Source organism: Plutella xylostella, chromosome 13 (genome assembly GCF_932276165.1).
Source record: "Plutella xylostella chromosome 13, ilPluXylo3.1, whole genome shotgun sequence".
Lineage (NCBI taxonomy): Eukaryota > Metazoa > Arthropoda > Insecta > Lepidoptera > Plutellidae > Plutella > Plutella xylostella.
In genome coordinates, this window is record NC_063993.1 from 3,016,217 (window position 1) to 3,032,048 (window position 15,832).

Consider the following 15,832-nt stretch of genomic DNA (forward strand, 5'->3'; position numbering starts at 1 on the left):
TTATTTAAAACCGACTTTTTGGTATTTTTACATTATTTTTATGTTTTGCACAGAATAAACTTGAATTTGCCATGAGCGCAAAGGAAAAAGAATAATTCGTAACAAAAAAATAACATTTAATTGAAATATTTACTTATAGGGGTAAGTATAAAACATTGTTATCTTCCATATCGATAGTATTGAGTTCCATTTCCGGCCTGTGAGTTGTTCTGAGTCAATTCCCACTCTTGCAACTCATCATCATCGTTTGGAGAATATGATCTTCTTGCTACATAATCATCTTCTCTATCTGCCCAAAAGTCATCTTCCCCTCCCTCCTCTTGTTCTTCTTGTTCTTGTTCTTCTTCTATGACTTCTAACTCTTCTTCAGCTACATCACCATCTTCAACTTCACCATCTTCTACATCTCTTTCCATTTCCTCTTCCTCAACTCCTTCTTCCACGTCATACTCTTCTTCCTCTAAAATTTCTTCCAAAACTTCGATTCTGTCCCTTTGCAATTCATACTCTACTTCTGATTCGGGTATCTCTTCTAAAAGTTCACGATGAGCCATAAAATTTTGCTTTATTCTTGACGGTGTTTCAACAATTTCCTCTATTTCTTCAACCTCTCCTGTGTTTTCTACTTCAGGTTCTGCCTCTGTATCTTTTTGTTCTTCGTTATCTTTGCTCTCTTTTTCACCTGTCTCTTCTGTAGGTTCATCTTCTTCAGTCTTTGAAGAAAATTTAAATATCTTGTGTAGTGACTGCATTGGTGTCACAAAGGTTAATGTGAGAACAATAGAAGCTATAAGGAGCATGATTATTTCTTGAGCATCAATCTGAAATATAAAAGATACAATATATGAATGAATCTAATTGAGTCTCAAACCCCAATAACTCTTGACTTAACCCTTCAACTTACCAGACTCATCAATGTGAATTCACTAGGAGTTCTGATAACAGCAGCATTAGTGAAGAATATGATGAACTGAATGAGATACAGAGCGTAGGAGATCCGACTGATGAACACCAAAGGGCGGCTACAGAACAAGTTTGCCAGCCATTCTGAAAATAAAATAAAGGGCTGTAGAAGCTAATATTATATTATTAAGTATTTAAAGAAATAGTTAATGGTGTCGTGAAACTAACGTAGTTTACTAGACATAACCCTCAATGAAGGCCACTACTTCATTCAGAAACTTTCCATTTAGCACTAAAATTTATCGATTTCGTGGTGTGAATATCTTCCTGAACACTTTTTCTGGCCACTGACAACACTCAATAGCACATTTGTACGAAGCCAAATTATCTTTAAAGACGTCACCATGATTCAAACCTATATTTTACTCATACAGTGAGACGGAAAATACAAACAGCTAGTACCAACAAAGAAAGCAACCGACAGTTAACTTACCGCAATGCCCATGGTGAACAATGTAGATGACCCAGGCGAGCGCCAGGGCGGCGGCGACGGGCGCCAGGGCGGCGTACTGGGCGGCGACAGCCGGGCTGTAGCGGTACTGTGAAGAGCCTGAGTCCATGCCGCTCCACCAGATCAGGGCCCAGAGGGAGATGCTGGCCAGCCAGCCGAGGATTTGGACTAGCTGGGGAAATTAAGGTTGGTTATGTTGTGTAGTTTTATCAGAGCTTACAGTTATAATTAGCTCTCTACTAAATTTCCTTAACTTTTACTGTGACGTCTAACGTCTATTGAGACTCTACCTTCTGACTTGATGCTAGTTTCCCATCGAACGTAAAGGTTAGATAATTAATCACCGTCTTCCATTTTGTTATCATAAGAATGTTTCTTACAGATATTTTGTGTTCTCAAGTTTTGTTTGAGCTACTAACCATGTTATGTTGCCTAGGCTCCTGAAGTCTAAGACCTAGACTGAGCCCCACCAGGTAGGGCGTGCAGCGGTGGAACGCAGAGATGTAGCTCAGCCGCGCCGTACGGTACAGCTGGCTTATGCTGGAACAATGACGAGATTGTTAGCTAATTTTATTGATAAGTCTCACTTACAGCATATAACTTACTTTATACATATTTGTATATTAAAAATAAAAGCGACAGGCCCCTAAACACAGGCTATCTTATTGGGCGACCTGGGGATCTTAGTTTCATTAACTTGTAATCTTTCTCGATTGCAATAAATTAATTAATTATTATTATAGTAAAAACACACATAATATCTACCATACTTTTTAAAGCTTTTCCGGTATTCTGTTTATAGTACATAGAGAATAGTAAAAAACTATAAGTATAGAACTGAACAGTGTAAATAACATAATAGAGTCACGATGAACAAACATTAAATTGCAATACTCCTCAAATTCAAAGTAGTATGCTATGCTAGCTAAGCTAGGGTTGAATAGACCTCTATCAGGGTTTATTCATACCCTAGGTTTATTAATACTAGCAATATGTAGAATGTAGAATGAATAAGGACCAAATACTCTACCCTACACAATCCTTAAATAAAACCAGTTCGAGATTGACTTGGCCATTCACCTTTATTAGGTAAAATTTACAAAACATTGTGAGTGACACATTATGGTAAATATCTATTATATTTAGGCACACTGCGTCTATTTATATTCTTGATCCTGCTATACTAGTTTGCTAACAAGTTCGGATCTTATTATTGTCAGCGACTGCTGGGCTGGGTAGAATTGGCTCACTCTCAAATCACTACCAAAAGTCACTGGTTGACAAAATTAACATAATTATGGTAAAATGGGGTTCATGGTCATTACATGACTTGCAAAACGCAGGTGTGTAAAATATTTATATAAACTATGAAATTTTGGGCCTCTCTGGATGTTGGTAAAACCTGACACCGGTAATTTTTGTATATTTATGGCGTACTTACTAGCAGGATACCATAAGTTTCGGATTAATAACGAAAATGTATACAAAACAGCATGGTCTTGAATTTAATTTAATTATGTGATGTTTTATTATTATCCTAGATAATAATATATATTTAGGGTGTCTTGCACAACAAAGTTTATCAAAATTAAATTGTTTGTCTCTTGCACTAACAGTATAATATCAGAGCAAGAGGTCATAGATTTAATTTTGAGTAACTTTGTTGTGCAAGCGCATGTCACCCTTAGTCATTTATGGACATTGTCATAATTTGTAAGTAGTTGTAGCCTTCCCGATTCTCGATTCCTTACCTGACCCCATGGTACGCCAGCATAGTGAGTCTATGCTCATACACGGTGGTGTACCGCGAGTAGGCGGCGGCGGCGTGCAGGGCGGGCAGCAGGAGCCACGAGGCGCGCGGCTTCACCTGCATTATCCAGAGTAGGACCCCGCCTGCGATCGTCAGCTGCATGTCGAGCGCGAGCTGGTGGGTTTGTGGGGCGCACTGGAAGAGTAAAAACAGTGTATTGTATACTTTAAAAATTAAATCAGATTATCAGATGTTTAGAAGGGATTTTGTCACATTTATAAGGCAGGTACTCGTATTATAAGATTTGATGTACAGTAATAAAAGCTGATGATGATGTCTCAAGATGTTAATTAACTAGGACTAGGATATACTTATAGGGTTTTTTTTTTAAATTCCATTTTTAAATAGATTGACTAACTTGAATGCAGTAAGTAATTTATTTCAGACCGTATTTGTATTGAAAAAAAAAATGCAATAAAATTTAAATCAAATGAAAAATATAATTTAAAAGTTACCTATCAACGCAAAACAAAAATAGGATAGACAAAATAAATTTACATAAAGTGTATTTTTCTTTATCTAATCCCCAATTCTCGGAATGTTTTAGCAAATAAAGCTTCCGAATCACGAGCCATGACTAAAACATAAAAATAAGACTAATGTTATTATTCGCTACGTATAAAATTGTTTTGTTTTTAGTACCTACTTTGTATTATAATATTGTTTTTGGTAGGCGAAATTGAGTTTATAAAAATATCTGAATAACATTACTTGAAACACGTGGCTTCAAATAAATGACTTGAACCATTGTATCCCTAGGATGTTGCTTTATAATTTTCCAATAAATTTAGCCTCTATCTTCTAATAGATAGAAGTTTAGCCTCGTTATACCCCTTTGACATCTTAGCCGAGGCTGGTCCAACCTGTTCTAATAAATTTCAATCATCAAAAGGATTTCCAAAATCGAACAAAACAGAATGATGCAAAGAAACACATTGATCTTAGTAAGATAGGCCTTGATATATCCAGCCTCGGTCTCTAAATAAGGCATTAGATATGCCTACGCCGCCCTACGCCTAGGTACCTACTTCCAGCAGTGGACAACTGGACATCTATGGACTTATGAAGATGAATAAGAAGCCATAAGTTCCACGGAACCGGGATGTGTGACTATGTGTACTATAGAATGTTACCATAGTGGCTACACAAAAAAAAACCTTACCATTTCCTCCATGCCGAAGTAGTTCTGCACATACAGGATGTTCCACCACCAGCTCTCCTGACAGAGCTCTGCGTTCCTGGTGACGAGCGTGCCCCAGCGCGGGCCCCAGGAGATGTGGTCCCAGATGTACGCGTAGAACAGGACCACCGCCAGGAGAGCTGGGGTCAGTCTGGAAAAAATAACTGTTTTAGCCCCAGTTTCATCATACTCGGTTATATCATAACAAGAGATTAGTTCACCAATTATACGTCATAGTCATATTAATTTCTTGACAGATTTGTCAAACGACAACTACTAATCCGTGATTATGATCTAACCGAGTATGATGAAACTGGGGCTAGGCTGACTTGCACATTAAAATGTCATTTTAAGTAACCCTTAACATCGTATTCAGTATTCTTTGTATAGATATTCACACAAATGCGTCCACTTCTTCGGTATTTCCGACGCCGTTTCTTCATACATTTATGACAATCCGTTTGATGCGATACGTACAATACCAATAGGTGGACGCTTAGCTTTGATCTATTGCAGTTCCTATTTCCTACTTGCCTAATTTATAACGTGCCTACCTAAAGGTATGTAACTATGAGAGTATGTTGCATAAGTGGTATAGTAATCTAAAACATTTTGTGTATCGTAATATAAACAGTTAATATACCTACATTAAATCATTGTTAAATTATTTTTCAGTATACTCATTGTATTTTTTGGCAAATTACCTCTGTACCTAATTAAATTGCTTATTAAACTAATGGTTGCAGTTAAGTACTTAAATTTAAATAAATAAAATGAGTTGGTAGTTGCAATTAGGGGATTCCAAACCTCAGTGGATTACCCAGTTCAGCGTACGAGACAATAATAAGTAAATTTTACTTAACAATGCTGTGAAAGTGAATATATACCTAATATTAAAATATTGTTTTAGAACATGATAATATGTGGATGGACACTTATTTCAACAAAAAAAAATAGTGTCGAAATTCTGTGTTTCGGTATTAATGATGTCAAAGCCAAGCTACTCCAAGTTTTATTTCCATAATACAGTAAGTATACTCAGATCAGTAACAAAGTACAAAGCTGAACAACGTAGAAAGTTTACCTATCATTTATTAAATTAACGAATATGTTATACAAAATTGCTAAGAAAAACTCAAAGCGCCCAAAGAATTTATTACAGCTAATTCGCACATAAGATACCTCGACAGCATGAGATGCGGGGCGTTTATGTAATCGACACCATGACAAACTTTAGTCGGAACCACAGAATAATTACTAATAACCCGGAACGTCACACACGGTCTATATCAGGCCTGTTAGCCATGAGATTGCCGCTTAGGAGACGGATGCTATATGGAGCTTGAGCTAGAAGAATAATACAATTAATACACTCACGAACAATGAAAAAGTTCCACTTAATTTGACTGAAACTTTTTCATTGCTCGTAAGTGTAATGTTCCTGTGAAAACTTAGTGATTCCTGCAACCATTCAGAACTTTCAGGAGCTAGGAAACTTGCCACAAACAAACACATACACACGCTTTTAATATAAGTTCAAGTTATTATTCTTTGATATAAGTTAATATAGAGGCGTTTAAAATTTACACTACATCAATTCTGTATACTTGCACGAAATATCTCGTGTGCGTGAAAAAGATTTCACAGCGCCTAGATCAAACATCACTGCAAAGTCTCACCTAAGATACCGTGACAGCAGTCGTCTCGGGGCGCTGGACTCGGGGTCCACCGCGACCCTGTTGGCCAGCAGGGTGCCGCTCAGCAGCAGGAAGCAGTCCGTGTAGACCCAGCCAGCTCGGAACCACGAGAACAGGGGGGAGCTGGCGTCCTGGAAGGAAATGTTGGTTTTTAAACAAATATAGATTTTCTTGAAAGAATCGCTTTAAGCGGTAAGAGCGCATGCAACTTTTGCACCTATGCGTCAGTATATAAGTTTTGTAGGTACTTAATTTATTTATTGTTTATACAAATAAAGAATATTCTATACATCTATCTATCTATACAGGTAAAGGTAAGTGACCTAGTGAACCTACCTCTACCTACTACGTCTTACAGATAGTGAACCATGACTTCCTAAAAGTTAGTTTTATAGTTAGCTTCGCTTTAGCTGGCAGTGTCTGATATGAAAACTATAAGAACATAATAATATTAGTCGAGGGTCAAGCCGTCAAACTAAAATGAATCATTCGCAGATGCCATATAAAATAACTAATACATAATATATTTAAAAATACCTAACAGTGTATTTTATCATTAAAAGAAAATTTCAACAAGGCTTCATTCAAAATTGCACAACATAAAACAAATCAAAACAATTCTCAACTTATTACATTACACAGTCATGCCATAATATCATCACATTTCAGTCTGAAGCCAAACTGAAATGCTGGCACGAGACAGACAAGAAATGAATCACAAAAATTACAAAGCGCTGTCTGCAAGCCTAAAGAATGAGATAAATTCTTCTAATTAAACGTCACAATTTCGAAAGTGATCCGTTTGCCAGCCGATTCGCCAATCACCCTGTATAACACGTGGCTATTGGAACCGAGCCAGTGATACTGCTGGGTTAAAGCGGTGGTCAAGGTAAATTGAGCTTTGTGACAATGGGAAAAGAATTAGGGTTATCTGATAAACATTCACTTTTAATATTGCTTGTACTGCATGTGATATGTATAGTTTTAGATGTGTGGTTTCGCCAGTGTCATTTTCACTGTTCTGTCTTAGGGCCAGAACACACATTGAGAGACCGTAGTAATGTAGTTGCAATTGCATTTATCCGTGTGTTCTGTGCCTTAGAAGATTGTTTTAGGATCAAACCTGGGAACCAACATACTTAGTCATAATTATAAATACAGTCATGTACGTAGCGTATTCACTAATTCGTGTTTGCTTAGGCGTCCGAAATTAGCATGTTTTAAAACAATATTTGTACTTAGAATTATTTATGGATCAAGGCCCTTTATAATTAAACAGAGCATTCTAAGAACGGGGAATAAAATATTTATCCACACAGGATTAATTGTCATTCTGCTAATCCTTCTGAAAGTTCCAACGAGTGTATTTTCTTGGTGCATAAGCCCTTATGCCTTGTTCATCTAATTATCGACGCCTTGAATCATACACGTGCAGTCGTGAGTGATTATAATTATGTAAACCGTCTGCCACAAGAATGTAAAACTCTTATTGCATACTGAACAAATAATTTATTGTTATACAACAAATCAACTAGGTACTTAATAGGGCTAGATCATTACTACAGAAGCCTAGACTACTTCTAGACTAGAACTAGACTTATGGTAACACAAACCTGGGATTCATTAAATGAGTCGCTCGAGTGATATATCAACTGTACCTTATGTATATCCGGCGCATTACCTAGGATAGACTATGACTGGCTAATCCTTTCACCTAGATGCCAATCCTAGTCCAGAAGGCCTAACAGGTGCAAGGCACGCGCTTGTCAAGACGTGACAAATGTTCACCGTCGCTCTCGCTCTCGTCTTTACAAGCGCGTCTTGCGCCCTGTGCTAGCCCTAATGCTTTAGTATTAATCACCCTAAGAAGTTACAAACCTCAGCCATCTTAACCCTATTGGTGTAGGGCATAACTCCAACAGCCAGGAACTTGTGCGCCACCAGCAGGGAGACGGTGGCGGCGGCGCGCACGCCGTGGATGCACGCGATGTCGTCCGCCGCGCCGGGCGCCGTCAGCTTGCCCAGGGTGGAGTAGAGGGAGAACGAGCTCAGGATGCCTTCGCCTGCGGGAGGGAGATGGGAGATTGAGCTATGAGATAGAGCTTGCCCAGAGTGGAGTAGAGAGAGAAAGAGCTGAGGACGCCTTCGCCTGCGGGAGATTGCGCTCTGATAGTAGGTACTTGTTGAAAATATGTTTTGAATTTGAATCTTTCAGTAGCAGGGAGCGAAAGATTTTGGTTTTGTACGCAGCGAGTGCGACAGAAAAATTTTCACGTCTAGGCATGCGCCTCTTGCGCCTTGTGCTAGGCTTCTGAGAGCACATAATTAGATAAAATAGACCTTTCGAAATTATGTAGAAGGTACGTAATCATTGAGACCGCCATGGTCAATAAATGAGAACATCGTTAGGAACCGCTAGATCATATTTATCGAGAAAAAGAAAAAGAAAGTTCAGCCCTGGATATATCATCATCTCATATTTCAGCAGCATTATGTGTAAAAAGTTCTACATGAACATATAAAACAGCTGCGTAAACAACCGTTTGAAGTTAGTATTTTTTAAAAAGGGTCCATGGTCACCGACAGTGGCATTGCTGCGTTCCGACCTGCGCAGGCATTGACCGGCTAATCAATGCTCCATTCGACAGACGAAGGTCTAAAAACACAAATTGCTACAGATCCGTCAATGGACTTCACCCGCCGGCCGCAACAATCGAGTGACGTGACCCGGAGTCGAACCCGCGACCGTGTTTGTATTCGTAATTTATGCTAATCCATGTGTCATCGTCCATCTTGATTTATAGGCTAAGGTCGCGTTTACAAAACATACGCGTCGCAAACGCTGAAAAATTCGGGTGCATCGGTTGCGAAATAAAATTGGACCGATTCGTTATTCCCGGATTGAATGATTGCTGTGGTTTGCCCGAAAATTCGATTTAGTTTTGCGCTGTCAGTTTCTATCCTTTATTAAATTTGGTTCGAGTACGTTTTGAAATGCGACCGCGTATTTACAGATGCTACTGGAGAGTCGATAAAGAAAGAAAGGTTTAACTCAGTTCGTGTTTATTCAATCGAGACCTCGTAGAATTGTTTCAATCTAACATGGTTTAGGACAGGACTTAATGATTTCACCAATTGTTTCTCTTTCGAGGCATGGAATCTTATAAATACACTACTGCAAGTTTACTAAGTATATTTTTTGACAATGACCCATCATAAAATTTGGGAGGCCTTATTATTCCTATTAATATATCACTTTGGGCATTTTACAGATTATTATTGTGTATTATGTAAACTACAAGGCAAATGTGGTGTCGTTGTCGTAAAAGGCTTGTGACAGACCGCGGAGACGGGAACTACACCGACAAGAGCACGGCTCTTAAATTTAAGAAGAAGATGTAAATTGCTGGCTGTAGTATAGGTATACTTTAGAGTAAGGTTTCCTATTTACGCCACGCAGCCATGAAGATCGTTCGACTCGGGTGACTCGCAACTCGTCATAAACTGCAGTTTTACGACGCCCCGACCTAACTCCGGAAACAACTGGGTCACATATATTAGGATTTATCTCACTTTACTCTCACGTCAATTTGATATTTAGCACTCTTTGTGCGATAGGAATCGGTTTTAAGATTATTTTGTCGCTTTATCAATAATCGACCGCTCCTGGCCAATCTGGCGATACACCCGTCACAGATCAAGGAGACACATTCATAAGTACTTACATAATACTTCAATACAAAAATAATAACATCGAGTCTCTAATTATACTACTATGTTTTATTTTGAGTAGGTAATTATTAAGGTTCACGTCGAAAACTAGGTGGACCCTGTACCCTGAGCCTGTATCATAGTTCAAAATCATAATTTCCGTGTCAACGTTTAGATTTTAGACTTTAGAATATTGTTTTGTTTTCTAGGAAATGCATCTTGGTTTGTAACATCCATTGAATATATAAAAGCGGAATACCAAAGAAAGAAGGCATGCATCCATCAGATCAACACTTCAGATGATGAAGATAACTCAATCTCTGTCTCCGGCGTGAGCTTGGGTGGCTTAATAGCTAGTCACATAATGGCCCACCTAAGAGGATAAATTCGGAAATTAGCTCGATAGATAGAAGTCATCCCGAGATCTGATATAAGCAATTTTTTTAAGTATAAAAAAATAGGTTGAATAATTACACACTAAATACATCTAAGTTCCCATAAAACAAACCTGATGTCGGCTTAGTCTCTGTTTCTTCTTTTTCCTTCTCTTCTTCCTCTACCTCCTTCTGGTCACATTCTGCTTTGTCATCAGCTCCTTCTGCAGGTGTTTCTTCTTCAGAAGACTTCCTTCTTGCGAAGAAGTCCTGAATGGTTGCTATAAACACCATGAGGACTATTACTCCGTAGAAGAGTCTGGAACAATGAAACTTTGTCTTTAAATACATTCAATAAAAATGCACTTAAGACCTAAATAGTTTTTTTATCGTGTTAAGTACCATAACAACAATTTTGATATATTTTAACCACTCTAAAACTAGGGTTACTACAAAAATGGGTGTGGTGCGTTTGTATGTGGTCATTATGACTGTGTTTTGTTTTGTTTAGGAGATGACGAATTCATCGAATGATCTATTCACAAAATCAAATCTAACCAATTACTTTTGTGCGCTTTACGACTATTTGGGATTTTAACTTTTGTTGCGTTATTTCCCAACGTTTTTGCTCTTTTTCACACAATTAAATTTAGTTAGCAAGCGGAATTTTTCTATCAATTTTATATAGCATATCACTACAGGTTTGGAGTGTGAATCAAAATTCTATAAAAGGTCCATAGCTGGAAACCCCAAAACATAATTTGATGAGTAACAATAGCAAAACAACATCACAACATACTGTACTGTAGGTATGTGTAAAAAAGTATGTATACGGAATACGAATATTATAGAACGAACGTTGTAACGATGACCCTACAGTATTTAGGTATACTTGAATGCTTCTCTTGGTAGGAATTAATATTACACCCACACACATATTATTAATGTGGGGACAACGTCTGTCAAGATTAGGGATTTTAATTGGTATTTTTATATCAAATATCTTAGGTATCGATGTCGTAACACAAGTATACTTAGTATTCGATGTACAACTGTAACATTGAAGGTATGATCGTCCTGGATACTAATTAGTGGTCGAAGAGGAAAATTAATGGTCGAAAAGATTCTGCTCGCCGCCAGAGCAAAGTACAGTTTTTTTCTCCTTGGGCTTGGTGTGTACCGTTATTTTTTGCTAAAGACAGATTGATGGCAATTTTGGAATTATCATAAAGATTTGCTGACGGTAAATCATTGTATGAGAGATTTATGAATACATCAATATTTAACTTAGGTAACGGAGCTTACGTCCTGAACAGTAATCGGAATTAAAATTATAATGCTGACTTTTTTGCCCTTGGGTTTGGTTAGGTTTTTATTTCTGGCATATATTTCTTAGAAGATAGTAATTTATAAGGCTTCCTCTGTTCCAAAACTCGCGAATTTTGCCGACGCCTAAATAGTACAAGAAAGAAGAGTTTAGAAACGTTAATTATTGTTTCCCTTCATCAATCAAGCCTTAACGGATAAGTCCGAGGTGACAAACGGCAGCAAGAACGACACAGATAAATAACAAAAATAACCATTGAGATATTTACAAAAGTGTAACAAACTTACAAGGTCAGAAGCGTCGGCAGCTCCAACCACTCGTCCATCCAATCGGCGTCGTCCACGTGGCAGTCGTCGTCCTCGACCTTGACCTTGACGACGAAGCCGCTGGTGTGCTGGTAGTGCTTGAGGGTGTCCTTCATCATGACCTCCACATCCTGGGGCTCGCAGGCCGCCGGCACGCACACGCCCCAGCTCAGCGTCGAGTAGCGAGGTACGAAGTGACCTGGCTAAACCAAGGACCAACATGCTTAGGCACTGTAATTTCGGGTGGCTTTTTGGTTTGTGTAAGGTTAGAGAATAAAAAATGCAGACTTCTAAGATATTGATTGGATAATCTACCCCAATCTATCAAGAACTAGTACTATGGTATTCTAGTGATAATCAACAATCAGACAGAATATAAAAACGCTAGGCAGGATTCGAACCCGCGATACCATGCTGACAAGAGCTACGGAGTGACACTATGTCGGAAATACAAATGGTAGTCAATGACAGTATCGTTTATAAATCAAAGGCTCTTTCATTTATTTATCTTGTTACGTCGCAAGGAGGCAATAATGCTCGCAACAAACCAATTAAATGATTTGCACACGCATCAAAAAACACATTAACAAAACTCACATCATCGATCCGGCTTTTAATCAGGTTCCGGGCCTGAGCCAAGTGCACCGGAAGCTCCAGCTCAGGATGTTCCGCCTTCACGTCGACCTGTACCAGACAGTACTGCCCCTGCACCTTGACGACGCTGCCTGTGTCCAACTGTACCCGGGCGCGACTCCCCAAGCACTGGTCGAAGTCACCAAGCTGGATGCCATTACCTTGCAGCAGTCCCGAGGGGACTTTGGCGGTGGCGTCCAACACTGGGGGTATAAACGTTGATATAAGTTTTCCGTGCTAGCTGCCCCACGGGAGTTGAAACACGCTACCGTCAAGGTCGGGTAAATGGCAGTGTGAAAATATGTGAGTTTATGGTTGCGTTTTTTACGTTGAGTTAGGCAGTTTTTCACAGGGGAAGTGGCTGAAAATCAGCGTGGTAGAAGATATAATATTTTAATACCTTATTTAATTGAATGTTCGTGAAAATTCGAATTATCAAACCATCCTACGACATACATAACATTATTTATTATTTATTTTAAATAAATTAATCCACACACACACACACAAACTATACATACGCCAAACTTATCTCAGTCCACCAGTCTATTGTATTTAGCCATACTTTTTGAAAGTTTTAAGTTAATATTGATTGATACCGATCTACCTACGACTTGCACATTCGTTAACCCTCCGCCGCCGACTCAAAGAGGGTTATTTTTTATTGTGTGTGCAACCATTACGAGCCTGTCTTATAATCTGTGGCAACTGAAACTACATAATTTATATTAAGTGTTGGTTTACTCACTATTGAGAGCCCATAACTTCGTTCCGCGCAACTGCCTCAGCAATATTTGCCCATGGCGGCGACATTCAGGGTTATGTATCCTAGAAAAGTTTGGTGCAAATGTAGGCAACAATGCGTAGAAATCCTCAAAATCACTTTGCAACAAATTTCTTCTTGTTACTGCATCACTAGCATGTTTATCGGGACTAGCTTTAAATGCAAATATATCTTTGGCATCGTCCTTTTTTTCTCTGGAATCTTTTAATATGTGTAGTTCTTCAACGCTGTCTGGTGGTTCCCATGATTCAGGCTCGTGTGATTTCTTGGCATCGGGTAGTGGTTTCCTTTCAGTTTTCTTAATTTGGTGCTCTTTATTGTTTTTGTCTTCTTTGCTATCATGGACAGTTTTACTTTTCACTGTCTCTTTGATAGGTTCTTTAGGCTTGGGTGTTTCAGGGACCTTTTTAGGAATTTCTTTTTTCTCCTCTACTATTTTAGTGTGTTTCTCTGTTCTTTCTGGTGGTTGATCTGAAGTTTTTTTCTTCGAAGACTCTTCTTGAGTAATTATTTTTTTCTCTGATTTTGCGTCTTTTTTGGGTTGTTCAAGCTTTTTAGGAGCTTCAGTTTTTACATCATGTTGTTCTTTAACTTTTGTGTCTTTTGACTTTTTATCCTTTGCATCACTATCAATAGTGTCCTTTTTTTGAATTTTGTCTGAACTTTTTACATCACTTTTTACGTTAGATGCTTTTTGGTCGTCCTTTTCATGTTTTAATGTGGGTTTCGGCTTAACTTCTTGTGGTGTTGTCTTTTCTTGAATTACCTTTAACGGTGGCTTTTGAATGGTACTATCACTGTCATCATCGTCACTGTCACTGTCATCCTCATCTTTCTTTTGAGTAGAACTTTTTAATACATTTTCTTTTTTAGAAAGTTGACTAGGTGGCTCATGAACTACGTTTGAAGGAGTTTTAGTGCTTACATCTTCATCTTCATCATCATCATCACTATCATCATCATCAAAAAGGCTTGTCTTAATCGAGATAACAGGTTTTAGTTTTTTGTCTGTTGATGTATCGGATTTTTTTAATGATTTAGAGTTACTTGCATCTTTCTTAGTGCCCACAACTTTTTTATCATCATCATCATCTCCATCATCATCACTGTCATTATCTTTTAAATGCTTATCACTTATTTTTGTCTTCGATACAGTTTTTTGTTTAAGTATAGATGTAGATGCGAGTTCTTTAGGTTTAGTAGATTTTTCACTATCATCGTCACTCTCGTCATCGTCGTCGTCGTCATCGTCGTTGTCGTAAGCATTTTGTATTAATTTCAAATTAGGTTTCATTGCGCTTTTCTGAGCATTATCATTTTTTACGCTAAACTTAGATGGTGAAACTGTAGATTTAGAATTCTTTATATCATCATCGTCACTGTCATCATCGTCGTCATCATCAGCAGTACCGTGTACTTTGGTTTGTGATTCAATTTTTGAGTCTTTCAAAGTGACTTTTTTCTCTGAAGAACTATGTTTAGAAGATTTAGATTTTATGTTATTGTCGTCATCATCATCGTCATCTTCATCGGTCTCGTCATCGTCATTTTCGTTACTTTGCTTTTTACTAACCGTTTTGGAAATTTTCTTATCCTTAGTTACCGTGGATGTACTTTTATAGGTTTTTCCATCATTATCATCATCATCATCATCATCATCGCTGTCATCTTCCACACTAAAAACTTTTGATTTTCCACCTGTAAAGGCAGTTTTAACAGTTTTGCTCTTTAATTGTATTTGATCCTCCTTTGAATTTGATAAAACTTTCTTGTCAGTTTGTTTACTTTTAAGAGATTCTTGAGGTAAATAATCTTCATCATCACTATCTTCATCTTTGAGACTAAAAACTGGAGTACTGTCTGTTTTCTTCAACGTTTGTTGCTTTTCACGTGCAGCTTTTTTCATTTCCTCGTACGAGCGACGAGGAGGCTCGAGTTTGACATTTTGTTTTTGTATTTTGATTTCACTAACACCATCACAGTCGTCGCACTTCTCCTGTTTGTGTTTCACATCTAACTTGGGCAAGTCACGGACACGGAACGCGGTTATCACTGAAGCTAGGACAGGTAGGGCTACTAGGAGGACTAGGAGTATCGTTTGTGACTGCCGCGCCATGGCTCCGGCGCTCCGCACTCACGGCGCCATCCCCGGATCGACTGAACTAATTCCCACCATACAACACTGAAAGTTTATTTCTAACCTCGCACTGAAACACTCCGCGACATTCCCTACTCACAAGGACACGTCCATTGATACTACGGTACGGAATTGTAAGCCAAAATGGCTGTCCATGGGGAAAGCTTAAGGGAGCAGTCCAGACTAGTTAATAGTTGCCACATGAGGGCCTGCTGATGGCACTAGTCCAGAACTACTGGCCCGCCAATATAGCTAGCGAGCTATTTCGAGATACGCAGCTCTTAGGGATACGATTTAGGGTTTATTTTGGCTTAGAACAGCTGAGCGGTAGATTTGGTCGCGATGGGAGCACGTTAAAAATAGTGTTGCAAAGGCGATTGGCCGCGCGCGCTCGCTCCGGCGTGACTCGATGGATCGGCCTGCATCGACGTTGTGACAATTGAAATACTTATATTGATTT

At 38.6% G+C, this 15,832-nt stretch overlaps 1 protein-coding gene across 1 annotated transcript; it reads right to left on the minus strand.

The window, feature by feature from the left end:
- Window positions 1–95: 95 nt before the first annotated feature.
- LOC105395465 lies at window positions 96–15,607 on the minus strand. Its single transcript, XM_048624899.1, has 12 exons — window positions 13,200–15,607; window positions 12,416–12,654; window positions 11,801–12,021; window positions 10,321–10,505; window positions 7,980–8,164; window positions 6,084–6,232; window positions 4,387–4,555; window positions 3,166–3,359; window positions 1,834–1,954; window positions 1,397–1,586; window positions 905–1,047; window positions 96–821 (listed from the first exon to the last, which is right to left on the minus strand). The coding sequence occupies exons 1-12, from the start codon at window positions 15,349–15,351 to the stop codon at window positions 159–161; spliced, it is 4,611 nt and encodes a 1,536-aa protein (XP_048480856.1). The 5' UTR covers window positions 15,352–15,607; the 3' UTR covers window positions 96–158.
- Between the last annotated feature and the right edge of the window lie 225 nt (window positions 15,608–15,832).

What these genes read in the sequence shown, in the direction of transcription:
- LOC105395465 (XM_048624899.1), bottom strand. Translation starts at nt 15,351, where the DNA reads ATGGCGCGGCAGTCACAAACGATACTCCTAGTCCTCCTAGTAGCCCTA. An exon ending in TTAAAAGCCGGATCGATGAT is followed by an intron (nt 12,022 to 12,415) that starts GTGAGTTTTGTT and finishes TCCTTGGTTTAG; the next exon opens with CCAGGTCACTTCGTACCTCG. An exon ending in ACTTCGGCATGGAGGAAATG is followed by an intron (nt 3,360 to 4,386) that starts GTAAGGTTTTTT and finishes TTACTCTTCCAG; the next exon opens with TGCGCCCCACAAACCCACCA.